This window comes from Musca domestica, unplaced genomic scaffold (assembly GCF_030504385.1).
Source record: "Musca domestica strain aabys unplaced genomic scaffold, Musca_domestica.polishedcontigs.V.1.1 17, whole genome shotgun sequence".
In the NCBI taxonomy this organism is placed as follows: Eukaryota; Metazoa; Arthropoda; class Insecta; order Diptera; family Muscidae; genus Musca; species Musca domestica.
The window spans coordinates 7,472,122-7,492,007 of record NW_026712230.1 but is presented as its reverse complement, the minus strand read 5'-3'; the positions used below and the strand labels follow the sequence as shown (position 1 = coordinate 7,492,007).

The window sequence follows — 19,886 nt, the reverse complement described above, 5'->3', positions numbered from 1 at the left end:
TTATCAGCTGTCGGACGAGTGGCTTAGAAATTACAGCAGTCTGAGATTGATTACAGTTTTTTATCTCACTCTGTAATTTAACATTAGCGTTGTAATTGAGCCACAATATCTATTCCACACCGGGTTACTTTTTTACATTATTCGGCACTTGGCAACTGGACAGTTTGTTTCCACGAACACAAGAAATTATATTTCATGCTTCCGATAGATTCCACTCAACAGTGTGTGGCTTTGAAATACTTAAATGTTCCGAGAATATATTCTTTTTTTCAATTATGCGGATTTGAAAGAAGAAAAATGATTCTTGATATTTCACCCATTCAAGTGACCTAACATTTTCCATAACTTTGTAAAATGAAACCAATCTGTAATTTTAAATTCCTATTTCAATTATGTGTTGTTTTCTTCTGAAACGAGAATATGGAGACTACTGTATTGCTTCAATGCTAGCAAAAATAGAAATTTACCAAATTGGCAAGCAAATATTATTTACTTGAAAGATGAATAATTGCGAACAATGGAATATGTTATTTATGTTGTGAAATCAAGTGTAGGAATATTATTGGGACGAAAATTGTTTGCTCCAATGAAGAGAAATGGGTACAAATATTCATCAAAAATTTAAACTACAATGAACCTGGAAAAGACAGACACCCACACAAATGATAGGAATGAATTTAATTTATAAAGATATTCGGCAAAGCTCTCAATCACGTCGCTCATTTACTGGAAGTCTATTATAACTCAAGAAAGTCGAAATATTGCAAAATGCATTTTAAAGCTTCAATAAATAGAAAATATGTTGCATTAAAAATATGGTATATCATAAAACTATTGAAAGTTGAAATAATATATAAAGTTGAAATAATATTAATATATACGTGCTTTTCGCTACTTAATATTTTAATGGGTTTCACCGCGGAATGTTTAGTAAACGAAAATCTTTTTGCAATAATGGATATATTGAGGATATACTTTTTACATTTTTGGTTCGAAACAATATATATCGTTCGAATGCCAAGCATTGGGAAAACAGTTTCTTTCCCCAATGGAAGAGAGGATACGAGAAGAATCTAAATTTAACAGGCAGAATATCTATGACGTTGACTGTAATGTTTGAGTTTATACATTTTTAAGATCCTGGGCAATAACCTACAATTCAAGGTTTTTTCATATTTACAGTCTTCTCTTTGTATGAGATAATAAGTTTGTAGCTACTTTCGCAGCAAAACAAGGACAAAATTTGTGAAATTTATGAGCCGAATAACTCATTAAAAGGTAATGTAAAGAAACTACCTCTTGCATTACCAGTTGGTTGTAGTATCGGTCGGTTTTACCGGCAGATGTATACCCTCAGGCAATGTTCGATTTTTTTTAAATATGTTGACTTCTGTTATGTTATGTTCTTTTCAAACTCTTGACCCTCTATGGAGTGGGTTTGAAAAGAATGGGTCAATATTGTCCATTTCGTATATATAGAAAATCGAACATTTATATCCAATTTATGGGAAATAATAAATTCCATATTAATCTCAAGATTCTGGACGAGAGACATATATTTAGATATAGCAAGTTGTAAAGAATCGCTGATTGTTTCGCAATTTATGACAGATAAAAGTATTGAAAATTGTGTCCCTCTGTGGTGCCAGAAGGGGTTCCCAGATATATAGCATCTTCACAACAGAACTTGTGTTAGCAACAATGTTTGTATGTGAGAAAATTAAAAAGAGTTGAATGCTTATATGGTTTTCTTTGAACGTTATGTTTTTCAACATTTTGAACCCTATGTGGACCGGGTAGCAAAAGAAATAGTGTGACATATATCATCTTTATAACAAATCTTGTGTTGATGGAAATATTGAGATGTAGCAAGTCTGGAATGGAATCGGATGTTGATTTCGCTTTTTATACCCTATACCCGGCTTTAGACCCTAGGTCTATTTGCACCAAATCCGTTCAGGACATTTGGAGTCGATCTAGCGATGTCCGTCTGTCCGTCAGTCCGGTTGGTGTGCACGATGACTCTAGAAAGGAGTTTCCAATTTGGTCCAAACTTTGTACATTGTAATGTTATTATCAAACTTAGATCGAGTTCGGAGATAGACAATGTAGGTAAACTCCTTCTGGTACTTACCCCACAAAAGGTCGAAATTTAAAGAAAATGTTTTACTGCACAGAAAGAGAAACGATAATCCGAATTTGCTCCAACTTTACGAATCCTAATATTTGCATCAGTACTAGGTCAGGTGCGACAATATCGGTCCACTCCATCAAGTACCTCCGCCACAATGGGTCAACATTTTGAATAATTATAACTGTTATAAAATGTGATGCAATTGTTCGCTTTCCTTCAATTTTCACACATCACAATATTTCTATTATCTTAAGGTCTGACGTTAAGATGGAATAAAATGGTCCACTCCTTCTGGTACCTCCCCCATAAAAGGTCGTAATTTAAAGAAAATGTTTTACTGCGCAGAAGGAGAAAGGATAATCCGATTTTGTTCTTACTTTGCGAATCCTAATATTTGCATTAGTGCTATGTCAGGTGCGAAAATGGACAATATAGATTCACACCTTCAAGTACCTCCCTCACAAAGGGTCAATATTTTGAATAATTATAACTTTTATAAAATTTTATGTAAGAGTTCGATTGTTTTTTTTTTTTTTTTAATTACACACATCACAATATTACTATTAACCTAAGGTCTGGTGTGAAGGTGGAATATATCGGTCAACTCCTTCTGGTACATCCCCCCACAAAAGGCTAACATTTAAATGTCCATAAAACTCATAAAACACGAAATTACCATCCGCTTCCATTCAGACTTGGCACATCTCAATATTTCCATCAACGCAAGATCTTTTATAAAGATAGTAGAGATCGACCCATTCCTTCTGGTACCTCCCCCACAGAGTGTCAAAATTTTGAATAACCAAAACGACTATAAAATCCGAAATAAGCATCCGGATCTCTTAAAATTTCATACATCCCATTATTTCCACAAACACAAGATGTGTAGATGGGATATATTGGTCCACTTCTTCTGGTACCTACCCCACAAAGGGGTCATTTTGAATATACATGAAGCTCATAAAATGCGAAATTAACATTCAATTCCATTCAGACCTGGTACATCTCAATATTTCCATCAACATAAGATCTGTTATAAAGACGGTAGGCATCGGACCATTTCACCTGGTATCTCATCCACACAAGGCTCAAGATTTTAAAAAACAAACCGCCCAAGAAAGAGAAATAAGCAATAAGTCTTCAAATTTCACACATGCAAATATTTTTGCTAACACAAGATGATATATAACTGCGATCCCCTTCTGGTACCTCACCCAGAAAAGGGTCACAATTTTCAACAGTTTTATCTGTCATAACTTAAGCAACAAGCTTACGATCTCGTCACTTGGGTAAAAATGTTTTTTTTTTTTGTCATAGAAGTTATTTTTAAAATAACTTCTGGGGAGAATATCCCAGCCAAAAAACAAGAGAACTGATGAGGATTGGTGGCTCTTTCCGAAACCTAGGTATTCCCTGCCTTACCCCCTGGTAAACATTACCATCGTTCTTCACTAATAAACAAACGTTGTTTTTATAAAAATAACAATAAAGGATTTAACCTGACCATTTTGCAACAACAAAATACTATGGTATCCCGAATAAACAAGCCAACACTTTTCTATTTTCGTAAAAATATAGTTAAAACCTGGCACTTCACAGTATTTATATCATATTTATTTAGATTCGATATGAAATAGACAATATTGGCCAATTGACCTACTCTACACGGGGTCAACAGTTTGAATAATCATAACAGAAGTCAAAATATATTTAAATAATCGAAAATTGGCTGAGGGTTCTGAAGGCAAAACCGACTGATACTTTTTAACTTGTTTCATCCCATTTGTATACCCTGCACCATATATAGTATGGCGGGTATATAATAAGTTCGTCATTCCGTTAGTAACTCATCGAAATAATAATTTTAGACCCAACAAAATCCGTCTGTTGTAATCACGCTACAGTCAAAACTAATAAACATAGGAAGCCTTCTGATATTCGTTGTTTTAAGGATTTTAACAGAATTTTTAATGGATTTTATTTTTATGAAATTTTTCTAATGCGTTCCAAATGGTGGAGGATATTCAAAGTGCGGCCCCGCAGAACTTACTGCTTTTTTACTTGTTGTTCTGAGATTCTTTATAGAAATGTTTCCAACTCATTTTGAATACCATTTGTAGTTATTTAAATTTATTCTTTAGTCCTTTCCAGAGAGGAAAACACCAACGAGAAAACTCAAAGTTCAAATTATCCTCATTCATATACGCCTCGAATGAACGAACATGTGTCGACACGGACACAACTGTTTATTAATTACTGCCTTGTTTTTAAACATTCCTTTCAATGTATTTCAAAGAATTTCATGCTGTGCCAAAAGTTTCTTCCTCAACGAAAATTGAAATAAATTTGGTTTATCAAAATTCCCAAAATGAAAGCAATTCCACTTTTGCATCAAAGAATTGCCCAGGATGTCGGAGAGTTGTCTGCAATCCTTGTACGTGTCACAAGATAGAGATATTTTCAGTTGGACTTTGCATTCTCAATTGATTCTTTTAATATATTTTCTATGAAGTGACACTCCATGAAATTCAATGGAATTGTTTCAATAATCTCTATGAATTACAGTTTTTCAACAAAAAGAAAGAGAACATCTTAAATGGTAGGTCATTATGGAGGTAAAAGACACAAGAAATGTGTTTCTTATTTCTTCGTTTTTCTTCCAAGAACATTCATCAGAATGTAAATTAAAATAGCTTTGCTTGAGTTAGGTCAGTATTTGAATGGAAAGACATTTAGCTACGGCTGGTAGTTATGGTCCATAGAAGGTGGTGATGGATTAGACCCAAAATTTGTGTTTAAGTTAAAATGGCACTGGCAGAATTTAAGACTTCTTATCACTTGGCATTGCAAAATGTATTTGAAATATACCAATTGAAGCAATATTAAAAACTAATGTTTTAATTAGAGCCAACAGTTAGTCCGTTAAAATTTATTATAACACCGTGCAACACAAAAAATAATTACTGGGAAAATCCTGCAGATTATGAAAGTAGACCTAAAAAAGAAGACACGTGTATCGACGTTTTGAAAGCATACTTCGAAAAATAACCAAAATGGAGGGATCATGTTCCCCCCTACCCCCTCCTCCACACTTTTGAAAATTTAAATATCCTCCAGAATGTATATAAATTTTGTCATTACGTTTGTAACACCTCTAAATATTCGTCATAAACCTCATAAAATATATATAGGGTGAGATGAAAAAACTGCAGCCAAATTCAGACTGCTGTCATTTCCAAGTCACTCGTCTAACAACTGTTAAAATTATTCCAGTGACAGCTCATTATATTGTTTACAAACGTACAAAAGCATTTTATTGAGCATTTTCCAGAAAAAAAAGTGATTCGTGATGGAATTCAAGCGTGATAGTGTGATTTCTTTATATTTGGCTGGAAAAACACAAGTGGCTATTGATAGAGCACTCCAGCTTTTAAATGTGAATAAATCATTTGCGTCTCGTACCATCGCTCGTTACCGTGATACTGGTAGCGTAGCCCATGTATCGGCCATGGTCGCTCTTCGCCCGTATTAATTGACCGTGGCATCAGAATAAATACCGAATATTATCGCAAAAATAATCTGGAGGGTGTATTAAAGTATTGGGCACGCAAAAATTTTGGCCGCAGACCTTGGACATTCCAACAGCACGTGTCACCCAAGAATGGTTGCAAAATAAGGTTCCTCGCTTCATTTCCAGCGGACAATGGCCACCAAAATCTCCGGATACCAATCCGTATGGACTATTTTGGAAAGCAAGGTTGGTGTCGATCACCTCAAGCAAGCGCTTCGCCGGGAAGGGGCAAAAATACCGCAGAGCAACATTTGGGCATCGTGTGAGGCTTTCATTGGCCGTTTGAAGGTCATAATTTCTGCCAAAGGTGACCAATTCGAACAAATCTAAACTTATTCTAAAATTTGATGCTATTTCCGACATTTTTTACTTTCATTTAATAAAATTAAAACCAATAAAGAAAGTCTTAAAGTCGGGCGGGGCCGACTTTATGATACCCTACACCACTTTGCTAAATTAGTAGAGCTCCACATAACAATTAAAGGTTTTTATGGGAGAATACAATCATACACGCTATGATTATAATTATAACTTGAAGTTCAAAGGACTAAATATTCCGAAGCATTTCTATCTTTTAAATTCGGAATTGTATTGCCCATTTGGATAAAGATATATTTGGGAGCTATATCCAAATCTGAACCGATCTCGATAAAATTTGGCAAAGATATTTCTGAGCTTTATTTGATATATTTCCCTGAATATCGTTGTTACGGAGTGCATATTACGGCGGCGGTGGACAAAAATAACAAATCGTATGAACAATATATATGCTATAGCTATATCTGAACCGGTTTCCACCAAATTTGGCATACTAGCTTCTAAACTCAATTCGGTCGTAAGTGCCGAATTCCATCCCATTTGGACAAATATTAGACATATGGTGCACAATAAAAGGTAAATCGGACGAAGTTATATATGGGAGCTATATCCAAATCTGAACCGATCTCGATAAAATTTAGCAAATGTATTTCTGAGCTGCATTTAATATATTTCCCCAAAAATTGTTGTTGCAGAGTGCATATTACGACGGCGGTGGACAAAAACAACAAATCGGATGAACATTATATATGGGAGCTATAGCTATATCTGAACCAATTGCCATCAAATTTGGCATACATATTTTCCGACCTAATTTGGGTGTATAAGCAAAATTCCATACAATTCGGGCTGATATTACACGTTTGGTGCGCAATAAAAAGCAAATCGGACGAAGATATATATGGGAGTTATATCTAAATTTTGACCGATTATTTCCAATTTCAATAGGGTGCGTCCTTGGGCGAAACAAATGATCTGTGCAAAATTTCATCTGGATCGGGCAATAAATGCGACCTGTACTTTGTTTACAAAAATACATGGACAGACGGACAGACGGACGGACAGACGGACGGACGGACATGCATAAATCGACTCAGAATGTGATTCTATGCAGATCATCAAAAGGAACTATGGGTCTATCTCGTTTCCTTCTGCCTGTTACAAACAAATGCACAAAGACATAATACCCTGACCACCTTGTGGTGTAGGGTATAAAAATGAAATATTATTACGTTTGACTTTGTTGCAGTTTTTTTATCTCGCCCTGTATATACCTAATTTAAACGTATTAATTGATAATGAGGTTTATATAGTTTGTTTGCATTGCCTTTTAATAGGTTAATCGCTTCCAAGGTTGTGCTGCGTAACAATTTACTGTAGCAAAATAACAGTATAGTGATTCAAATCTAGCCAATATTCATATATTAAATAAATTTGTCAATCGCTAATATCAAAAGGCATTGTCACTTTCCATTAACAAAGATCCCAAAAATGATAAGAAAAAATATTTCCGAAATATTTTCGCATTTTATATCCACTACATGCTAATTTGAAACTCCCCACACCCGAAATGATGACTCCATTTTGCTATAAGATAATAAACAAAGAAAACCTTTACTTCCATGTCAGTGTATGGTGTGTCATATAATCACTCCTTTGCGAATTAAATCCTTTGATTTACCTTTTTTTGTCTTTTGTTACTTATCGAGGTTTTCCTTTGACATGCCATTGTTCTGGCATGCGTTAAAACAAAACACAACCAAGAAATTGAAAATGTTCCCCTGTTCGGTAGAGGTTCCTTTAAATTTTGTGAAAAGAAGAAATTAATCACATGTCCCGGTTTTATCACTGCTTCTCAGAAGTGTACATTAAATAAGCCGAAAGCCAGGGCACAAAGTCAAATGGCATTTTATTCTGCGAATGTCTGGGTGGGTATATTGTTGCAGCATTACTTCAGGCGAAATTGCAAAAACGTATTTTGCGTGAACATCTCCAGCCAGAAAGCACTTGTCTCTTGTTTTTCAAAAAAACAACTTCTGTGGAAATCATTAAAAGAAAGTTAACCGTTCCGGCCATTCCTACGAATTTTGTTGGGTTTCCAAGAAAACGTGATGCTGGGAATAAATAATAGGAGTATAGGTGAGTTTCTCTGAAGTTATGTGTTAAAAAAATCTAAAAACTTGAGCTTCGAATACTCGGGCTTTAGTCGTTCCTTCATTCCATTTAGCTCACTTGTTATTCCATTTATTTTATTTTTAAATACCAGTGTTGGCATTTTATTTTGGATACCATAGTCATGTAGTTGTTGCAAAATAGTCAAACTTAATCCCATTGTAGTTTTTTATAGTCGCTTCGTTTTTGACTGGATCTATTCTCCCCAGGAGTTATTAAAAAATAATGAGAGCTACTTGCTACCTGTCGAGAATAATAAGAGAATTCAAAAAACCAACCAAACAAACTAAAAATAGAATAGCACGTGTATCAGCAAAGTATCCTTAATAGAGAAAACAATTGAGTTATCCGTTCCCCTTCGCATAAGGTCCACAGGGACCTTTTCTATTCCTATGGAATTTTATATGAAAAAATATTTTTTGTTCTTATTTATTATTTACTTTTTACAGCGTAAGCCTAAATAACCATTGTTGTGTATACTGTTCCTCGTCTTTATACTCCAGCCCATAACGCTAAAGAGGGTATACAGGGTGAGATGAAAAAACTGCAACCAACTTCAGACTGCTGCAATTTCTAAGCCACTCGTCTGACAGCTGTTAAAATTATTCCAGTGACAGCTCATTATATTGTTTACAAGCATACAAAAGCATTTTGGTGAGAATTTTCCAGAAAAAAAGTTATTCGTGATGGAATTCAAGCGTGATAGTTTGATTTCTTTATATTTGGCTGAAAAATCACAAGTGGCTATCGTTAAAGCACTCCAGCATTTAAATGTGAATAAATCTTATGTTCTCGGACCATCGCTCGTAATACTGATAGCGTAGCCCGACGTCAAGGAAGTGGACGGCAGAAAACAGCAACCTCAGCAGAAATATTTCGAAAAGTAGAGAATCGACCACGTCGAAGTGGCCGAAAAATGGCTCGTGAGCTGAACATATCGCAATAGTATATCATTCGCGAAATATTAAAAAATGAGCTCGGGGTAAAGCCATTGAAATTCCAAAATGTGCAAAAACTTACACCGAAACAGAAAGAAAATAGACTCAAAAGAGCTAAAAAGTTGCTTCGATTGGCCGAAAGTTGTGAACTGCCGAATTTGGTTTTCTCCGATGAGGAAATATTCGTTGTCCAGCAGTTTTTAAACCAAAAAAAATGATGATGTTTACTGGCCAAAGAGGTCTGCTGAAAATTTGCACCTTCGGTTGACCAGCAGAACCCAAGTGCCGGCCATGATGATGGTTTGGGCCGCCATAACAAAAATCGACCGTGGCATCAGAATAAATTCAAGCCTTGGGCACGCGAATATTTTGGCCGCAGACCTTGGACATTCCAACAGGACTCAGCACTATCGCACTCAGCACGCCTAGCTTTATTTCCAGCGCACAATGACCACCAAAATCTCCGGATACCAATCCGTTGGACTATTGTGTCTGGCGTATTTTGGAAAGCAAGGTTGGCACTAAATAATACCAAAGTGTCGATCACCTCAAAGAAGCGCTTCGCTAAGAATGGGCCAAAATAACGCAGAGCAACATTCGGGCAGCGTGTGACGGTTTCATTGACCGTTTTAAGGCCATAATTCGTGCCAAAAGTGATCAATTCGAACAAATCTAAACTTATTCTAAAATTAAAAAAAAAAAAAGTAAACCAGTAAAGAAAGTCTTAAAGTCGGGCGGGGCCGACTTTATGATACCCTACACCACTTTGCTAATTTAGTAGAGCTCCACATAACAATTAAAAGTTTTCATGGGAGAATTCAATCATACACGCTATGATTATAATTATAATTTAAAGTTCAAAGGACTAAACATGCCGAAGCATTTGTATCTTTTAAATTCGGACTTGTATTGACCATTTGGTGCACAATTAATTTGAAATCGGATAAATATATATATGGGAGCTATATCCAAATCTGAACCGATCTCGATAAAATTTGGCAAAGATATTTCTGAGCTGTATTTGATATATTTCCCTGAATATCGTTGTTACGGAGTGCATATTACGGTTGTGGGTAACAAATATAACAAATCGGATGAATAATATATATGGAGGCTATAGCTATATCTGAACCGATCTTCACCAAATTTGACATACTAGCTTCTAGACTCAATTCGGTCGTATGTGCCAAATTCCATCCCATTTGGACAAATATTAGACGTTTGGTGCACAATAAGAGGTAAATCGGCTGAATTTATATATGGGAGCTATATCCAAATCTGAACCGATCTCGATAAAATTTTGCAACTGTATTTCTGAGCTGTATTTGATATATTTCCCTAAATATTGTTGTTGCAGAGTGCATATTACGGCGGCGGTGGACAAAAATAACAAATCGGATGAACAATATATATCGGAGCTATAGCTATATCTGAACCGATTTCGATCAAATTTGGCATACATATTTTCAGGCCTAATTTGGTTGTATGTGCAAAATTCCATACAATTCGGGCTGATATTACACGTTTGGTGCACAATAAAAGGCAAATCGGACGAAGATATATATGGGAGCTATATCTAAATTTTGACCGATTATCTCCAATTTCAATAGGGTTCGTCCTTGGGCCAAACAAATGATCTGTGCAAAATTTCATCTGGATCGGGCAATAAATGCGACCTGTACTTTGTTTACAAAAATACATGGACAGACGGACAGACGGACGGACGGACGGACGGACAGACGGACGGACGGACATGCATAAATCGACTCAGAATGTGATTCTATGCAGATCATCAAAAGGAACTATGGGTCTATCTCGTTTCCTTTTGCCTGTTACAAACAAATGCACAAATACATAATACCCTGACCACCTTGTGGTGTAGGGTATAAAAAGCAGTAAGTTCGGCCGGACCGAACTTTGAATACCCTCCACCATTTGGGACGGATTAGAAAATATTCAAAAAAATAAAATCCATTGGAAATTCTGTTAAAATCTTTCAAATACCTAATATCGGAAGGTGCCGATATATGGGGGGATATACGCTATTGTGGACCTATATAGACAAATCTATGTCTGGGGGTAAAGTACTCACAAGGAACTTCTTGTGTGGATTTTCAAATAATTCCATTGGGAAATGTGGCTAAAATCATCAAAATTCCGAATATCAGGGGTACCGTTATATGGGGGATATACGATATTGTGGACCTATATAGACAATTCCGTTTCAGGGGTAAAGTGCTCACAAAGAACTCCGTGTGTGGATTTTCAGACAATACGATTGGAAAATGTGGCTAAAATCATCAAAATACCGAATATCGCATGGTACCGTTATATGGGGGCTATACGTAATCGTTAACCTATATAGAGAATTCTCTGTCCGGGGGTAAAGTGCTCACAAAGAACCCCTTGGGTACAAAGAATCCCTTGTGACCATTCCGTTGAAAAATATGGCTAAAAACATCAAAATACCGAATATCGGGGGTACCGTTATGTAAGGGCTATACGATATCGTGGACCTACGTAGATAATTCTCTGTCGAGGCGTAAAGTACCCACAAGGAACTCCTTGTGTGGATTTTCAGACAATTCCAATAAAAAATGTGGGTAAAGTCATAAAAATACCGAATATCGGGGGGTACCGTTATATGGGGGATATACGATATCGTGGACCTATATAGATAATTCTCTGCCGAGGTATAAAGTACCCACAAGGAACTCCTTGCGTGGATTTTCAGACAATTCCGTTGAAAAATGTGGGTAAAATCATCAAAATACCGAATATCGGGGGTACCGTTATATGGGGGATATACGATATCGTGGACCTATATAGACAATTCCGTTTCAGGGGTAAAGTGCTCACAAAGAACTCCGTGTGTGGATTTTCAGACAATACGATTGGAAAATGTGGCTAAAATCATCAAAATACCGAATATCGCATGGTACCGTTATATGGGGTCTATACGTAATCGTTAACCTATATAGAGAATTCTCTGTCGGGGGGTAAAGTGCTCACAAAGAACCCCTTGGGTACAAAGAATCCTTTGTGACCATTCCGTTGAAAAATATGGCTAAAAACATCAAAATACCGAATATCGGGGGTACCGTTATATAAGGGCTATACGATATCGTGGACCTATATAGATAATTCTCTGCCGAGGTATAAAGTACCCACTAGGTACTCCTTGTGTGGATTTTCAGACAATTCCGTTGAAAAATGTGGGTAAAATCATCAAAATACCGAATATCGGGGGGTACCGTTATATGGGGGATATACGATATCGTGGACCTATATAGACAATTCTCTCTCAGGAGGTAAAGTACCCACAAGGGACTCCTTGTGTGGATTTTCAGAAAATTCCGTTGAAAAATGTGGATAAGATCATCAAAATACCGAATATCGGGGGTACCGTTATATGGGGGCTATACGATATCGTGGACCGATATACCCCATCTTCGAACTTGACCTGCCTGCAGACAAAAGAGAGATCTGTTCAAAATTTTAGCTTCCTATCTTTAGACTGTAGCGTGATTACAACAGACGGATGGACAGTGGTAAATCGTCTTAGAATTTTACGCTGATCAAGAATATCTATACTTTGTTGGGTCTAAAATGATTATTTCGATGAGTTTCAAACGGAATGACACTTTTAATATACCCTCCATACCTTTTTTTGTGTAGAGTATAAAAATAAAAATTATGGCGTTGAACTTTGTTGCAGTTTTTTATCTCACCCTGTAACTGAATTCGGCCGAAATATATGTATGGGAGCTACACCCAAACCTCAACCGATTTCAATATAATCTGGAAATTTTATTTTCTAATCACATCCCGTCACTTATTCCGAATTTCATTAAAACAGAACCTACATATCGTGTTTAGTGCATCAAATAAACGAAATCGGTCGAAAATATATATGGAAGCTATATCCAAATCTGAACCGATTTCAATATAATTTGACAAATGTATGTTCGTCTAAATTCCGTTACACATTCCAAATTTCATTAAAATTAAAGATACATAGCGTGTTTGGTGTATCAAATACATGAAATTGGTAGATTTATTTTTGTTTCAAATTCCGTTACGCAATCCAAATTTGGAGACTGTATCTGTAATCGACCACTGTATCTGACCACTGAGACTGTATCTGTATGTGCATATATAATCTAAATTTTTGGGAGATATGGAGGAGTCCGATTCTGATGCCAGTTCCAAGGTGAATTTAAAAAATGTACAGGGTTGCCCATATTCGACGGACCTTTGGGCCCATCCAATCGACGAGGCTGTCCGCAGGCAACATTCTTTGCGTCAATTGAATTTTGTACGGGAACAAATGCAAATCAATGCGAATAATCCGTTGTAAAGTGGACCGAGCCATGCCCAACTGCTGAGAACGGCGTTTTTGGGATGTTCTTGGGGACCTCTCAACACTGGCTCGTACGGCAGCGATATTCTCGACTGATTGCCTTGGTCGACTTTTATATGGCCTCTTCGGATTAGAAAGAGCCTTACCAGTCGAACATTTTTCGTATAAACGCTTAATGGTGTTCTTAGAAGGCGCACTTCTCACATTTTTTAATGTTTTAGAAGCACGTTGAGTTTTCACAATTGATTTCTTGTAAATTTCAACTATTTCAGAGCGCTCACGTGGCATGTATTGGTTCATCGTAAAAATCTACTTGGACTGACGCTTCAAACGCGATATGTCATTAAGCGATGTGACATCTCTGTCAAAAGTTATGGCGTTGCCAGATGGGTCCGTCGAATATGGGCGACCCTGTATATAGCCTATGTTACTCTCAGGCAATGTTGTGTTATACTTGGAAATTTTCAAAAAAATCTGTTCAGCGGATTTCTAGTCCATAAATTACAAACAAACAAACATACAAACATTTTCCTGTTTTATAGATATAGACAGATTGTGCATTTTTTTCACACACCCTTAACACATTATTCTATTTATTTACATCTGTACTTTATTTTCCCCTCCACAGGAACTAGAAAAGAAAGCGCCCTCGGATTCCAAGGATACCTTCGATTTTATGCACACACTGAATGAAAATTCCAATGTCTGCGCCAACATCATTAAATCAACAATCGACGATCGAACCTTTCAATTGGATAACGAGGAGAATGCCGTGCTATTCAACGATGAAATGGAAATTAACCGCAACCACTTGACACTACACGAAGTACTGGGCGAAGGAGCGTTTGGCTTGGTGAAACGTGGCGTCTACAGAGACAGCAAAACCAATGCGCTACATGAAGTGGCTGTAAAAATGTTGAAAGGTAAACGAAGAAAATTTGCGAATAGCGTTCTATATGATGCAAATGTGTGTGGGTGTGTGTCTGTGTATCGACGTTTATGTTCAAATTCATTTACAGATCATCCCAGTACCGATGAGATACGAGCATTTCGCCGAGAAATTGAGGTTATGAAATCTGTTGAGAAACATCCAAATATTGTTGGCATTATTGGTCATTGCACACGCTTTGGCGAGGATATGATGCTCTTGACCGAATACTGTAGTTTTGGCAATTTACTGGACTTTTTAAGGTAAGTTTGTGAATGGAATTTAAAAATAATTGCTTCAAATTTCGAGGAAAAGGCCTAGGAATTTTTTTTTTGATTGTATGCAAAGTATTTCGAATGAAATAAATAAAATGGAATACTCCACTCGTTTTCTATAATGTGTATTACATCCTTGAAAATGTTGACGGTTGGTGGATTAGGGATGACCGAGTTTACTCTTGGGTTTCCCGATTTAAATATGCGACAATTTAGCTTGTTTACACCAATTTGCAAAAGGGCCTTGTCAGTCAAGATGATTCTTAAATTAAATTCTTTAACCTCCAAGCGAGCAGAGAGTTCACCAGCCTTCGCTTCAGAGAATTGCCATACATTTCTGATGTTTTTTATATTTGGAATTTCGAAAGAATATGAACAAACCTTAGAGTTCCCCAAGTTGGGGAGATATTACCGTGACTATTTAACCTCTACCTTTCCGGTATTCCTCGACCTCCAGATGGCATAGAGATCGTAAGTTATGCGGATGATTGTAGTACGTTCATGTCATCGGATCATGCTAATCTGTAAGACTGAACATCTATCTCGCGGAGCTTGCCGCTTACTAAATTGTCAGTCACACTCTTTACCACATGGTCTGAGGAGATGAGAATACAGCTGTACAGGTCAGGAAACACTAAATTCCGACCACAAATTACCCCAAGCACCTTGGAACAATCCACAGTTATTTGTGACAAAACAAAAAATAGCAAACAGTTCTTAATTGGGGTGTGGACAAGGAGACCTTGTTTATCTCTTACAATGCTATAGGTCATTCTCTTGTAGGCTATACGGCCTAATGTGGTATGTGCATACGAGTGATACGCTTTGGAAGAATATCCAAACCTACTAGAATGATGCCCTTAGAACTACGACAGAAGAGGAATCTTCTTGACACCAGTGGACCACCTACATGTTTAGGAGAAGATCCTTCCAGTACGTCAGCTAACCATATGCTTTCGCTACAATACCTGCTTGGGTGCCAATTGTGCCAATATGGTGCATAAAACCACCCCAACCAGGGGTGTCAGGAGACCTGCCTCTATCCCAAGGCTATAAGAGAAAACCTCTGGACTAAGAAGACCATCCAGACACGTCTGTGTTGCATTCATACTAATGCAGTCCAGAGGCCATCAACAACTTCAGTATAAACACCGTCCTCGGAGTCCACCGTCATCCATTGCAGCTGAAAAACCGTGACTGCCTAGACAAACCAACATCGTTTTACAATTATGTTAAGGATGTCGCAGCCGTACTAGTGCCGAAGATGTATAAAACGTCTGTCCGGCGTGTGTTTTTGGCCTCTTTTTCAAAATATAGTGAAAACTCCCTTCCCCCCTAGATATATGGAATATTCTAAGATTTGTAATGAAGTTTTCTATAGAATATATCTTCGTTTGATACACATTACCTGAACTGAAATTTTATGTTATTATATATGAACTCCTGGCATTTAGGTAAGATTTAGACCCATGACATCTTCTAGGACATATAGTAGAATTTTATTACAAATAATAATAATTTAATTTTCTACTTTCATAATCTGCGGGATTTTTTTAATGGCGTTTTACTACTTATTTCACCTTTCAGTATATTTTACAATTTTTAAATATTTTTTTCATGTTTAAGATTACATTTAAGCCAAGCTAAATATAACGCCTTCTATTTATTATTTATTTATTATTTATTTTTCTACACCTGTTGGGGTTCCCTTCCAACCATTTCAATACCCATCCATAAATTGAAAAGGGCCAACAATAGAAAACAATTAAATATTTCTTTAATAATAATTTTCATTTCTTTTTCACTTCCATGCAGAAATGAATGGCGCTTCCATCATGAAATGCAAAGGAAGAAACGTTCGTTTCCATCGAATCCTATTGCCGTGGAACTCCCGCATATCGGTGACAAGGGACCAAATCCCAGGGTAGTAAATAAATTCAATGTATTTCCCGAAGAGGAAAAACCATCATCGCCACCCCCACCGCCCGGCACAGCCATCGTGCAGGATATAAATGGAAAACATAAACAATTGGCTGAAACCGTGGGAAACCGTGCAAAAAACAAAAACAACAACAACGCCAATTGTGACAATAAGGAACAACATTTCCAGAACAGTACCCGTGAAAGTGTAATTGAAAAATTCAAACGAAAATATAATGACCTAACGAATCAGAATTGCGACGACATGCAAAATGCTCAAACTGCTGGTGGCTGCAATTCCATGAAGCATGAAAAGGAGCGTGGCGGTGACATTGAAAACATAGGGACGACAGTCGAGTCATTGACACTGCCGGCAGAGGCGAATGACAAACGTAACACGGAACACACACTACCACAGTTTAAAAAATTGTTAGCTTCCAATGCATCCTTCGCATCAGCATCAGGTTCCTCGTCCCAATCATTGTCTTCCTCCTCCACCACGTCGTCGTCATCATCGTCATCTCGTTTCAATTCAGCCACATCGACCATGTTGAGCTCACCAGCCACCGAAAACAAATCCTATGGTTATGAAATTTGTTGCACCAATTCCTGCAAATGCAATGTTGATGTCATCATCAAAAATATTGATTCAACCGATTCATGCCACGAGCACGAAGAGTTGGACCGTTTGCTGTTGAAACAACAAAATCCACTACAACTGGCATCGCAGCATTCCAGCAAAACAATAATTTCGATTAACAATTGTGAGTGCCTTCAACGGAATGGGACCCACCATCAGTTGCATGCCCCTCCCCAGGTTAATGCCACCGACGACGAAACTAATGAAAATCACATCAAAGCTCACAAACACCACCATAAGGCCATCGAAAACAAAGCCTATTTCAAATTGTTCCACGGAAAAGCCAAACACAATGTTAATGGAAACCGCCACAAACATGGTGGTGGCATTGTTTCCAACACAAACAGAAATGACGGCAGCAATAGCAAAGGGTCAACAAAGACCGGGGATAAGAATGTTCATGATGATGATGATGCAGATGCGGATAATAAAGATGAAACATGGCACACACCTAGAATTCCTTTGTCCGGTGGAGATTTAATTGATATCGCTCGACAAGTGGCCGTTGGCATGGTAAGTTAATCTATTTGAATGAAATCGCGGTATCATCCGGGAAATGGAATTCTGAAAATGAAAATAAGGAAATAAATGAATTTATGAATATATAAGTAAATAAATAAATACGTAGTAAATAAAAAGATAGGCAGATAGATACATCGTTGCATAAATAGATAAATAGTTACACATCGCGCATTTTCTTCCCGAATTAAACAGATTATGGCACAAAATTATGCCAATTCGTTTAAAACTTAATGTTCTGTTTTCTTGATTAATGTCAAAATTCAAGTAACTCCTTGAGTTATATAAATATCAACATGCAAATTTAATGGAAAGATCAATTAAAAACCGGAGGAATAATATAAATTGCTAACTCAATAAAAAGAGGAAAATTAGAGATATATACAGCGCGAGATAGAAAAAAACTGCAACAAGGTCAAACGCCATAATTTTTACATTTTTTTAAATTTTATTGAATGAAAGCAAAAAATGTCGGATATAAAATCAAATTTTAGAATAAGTTTAGATTTATTTAGAATTGGTACAAATTGGCACGAATTCTTGCCTTCAAACGGCCAATGAAACCGTCACACGCTGCCCGAATATTTCTCTGCGTTATTTTGTCCCATTCCCGGTGAAGCGCTTGCTTGAGATGATCGACACTTGCCAACCTTGCTTTCCAAAACACTGCAGACACAATTGTCCAACGGATTGGTATCCGGATATTTTGGTAGCAGTTGTGGCCATTGTGCGCTGGAAATAAAGCGAGGAACCTCATTTTGTAACCATTCTTGGGTGGCGCGTGCTGAGTGCGATGGTGCTGAGTCCTGTTGGAATATTCAAGGTCTGCTGAAAAAGAGATCTGGTGGCCAACCGAAGGTGCACATTTTCAGCTGACCTCCGATACATGTTGTTTTACATTTTTATACCCCTCACAGTGAAAAGGAGGGTATATTAACTTTGTTATTCCGTTTGTAACATCCCTAAATATTCGTCGTAGACCCCATAAAGTACATATATTCAAAATCAGCATAAATCCTAAGTGGATTTAATGATGTCTGTCTGTCTGTTGAAATCACAATAAAACAAACATTATTTGACGCAGAGCTTAAAAATTTGGCAGAACAATTTGTATTGTGTCTAGGATGGTTGGTATTGAAAATGAGTTATATCGGAATAGCCGCCATATAATTGTACCTCCCGATATTCGTTATTTTGAAGATTTTTCCCACATTTTTTCTCGGATTTATATAAAAATTGATAATTGTTGGTCATAATAGGTTCTAGCTCTGGTGACGAAACATTATATCTATATCTATAAAAGAGGAAAATGTTTGTATGTTTGTTTGTTTGTTTGTTTGTTTGTTTGTAATTTATGGACTCGAAAACCGCTGAATAGATTTTCCTGAAAATTTCCATATATACTGCAACATCGCCTGAAAGTAACATAGGCTATATTCATTTTTGAATTTCCACTTGGAACTGGAGATATAGCATCAGAATCGGAGGTACCTCCCAAAAATTTACATTTTATATGCACATATCTATTGATTGGTTGAAGATACAGTCTCCAAATTTGGAATACGTAACGGAATTTGGAACAAAAATAAGTTTGCCAAATTATATTGTAATCGGTTCAGATTTGGATATAGCTCCCATATATATTTTCGACCGATTTCGTTCATTTGATGCCTCAAACACAATATGAATGTTCGATTCCAATGAAATTTGGAATGTGTGACGGGATTTGATCCGAAAATAAATTTGTCAAATTATATTGAGATCGGTTCAGATTTGGATATAGCTCCCATATATATTTTCGGCCGATTTCAAGCATTTGATGCACCAAACACGCTATGTATCCCCAATTTCAACGAAATTTGAAACGTGTGATAGATTTTATCTAAAAAATAGATTTCCCAAATTATATTGAAATCGGTTCAGATTTGGATATAGCTCCCATATACATTTTCGGCCGATTTCATGTATTTGGTGGACCAAACACGATATGTATTTCCAATTGTAATGAAATTTAAAATAAGTAACGGAATTGGGAGCCAAAATGAATTTGTCAACTTAAATTGATATCGGTTCAGATTTGAATATAGCTCCCATATATACTTTCGACC

General features: G+C 36.7%; 1 protein-coding gene across 2 annotated transcripts in view; it reads left to right on the top strand.

The window, feature by feature from the left end:
- Positions 1 to 19,886, top strand: part of LOC131800519 (tyrosine-protein kinase receptor torso-like) — a 181,979-nt gene that overhangs the window by 101,798 nt on the left and 60,295 nt on the right. For both annotated transcript variants that reach the window (XM_059120452.1, XM_059120451.1), the window contains exons 10-12: positions 14,125 to 14,419; positions 14,516 to 14,687; positions 16,515 to 17,772. In XM_059120452.1, coding sequence (XP_058976435.1) covers positions 14,125 to 14,419; positions 14,516 to 14,687; positions 16,515 to 17,772 — 1,725 coding nt within the window. The remainder of the gene's footprint in view (positions 1 to 14,124; positions 14,420 to 14,515; positions 14,688 to 16,514; positions 17,773 to 19,886) is intronic.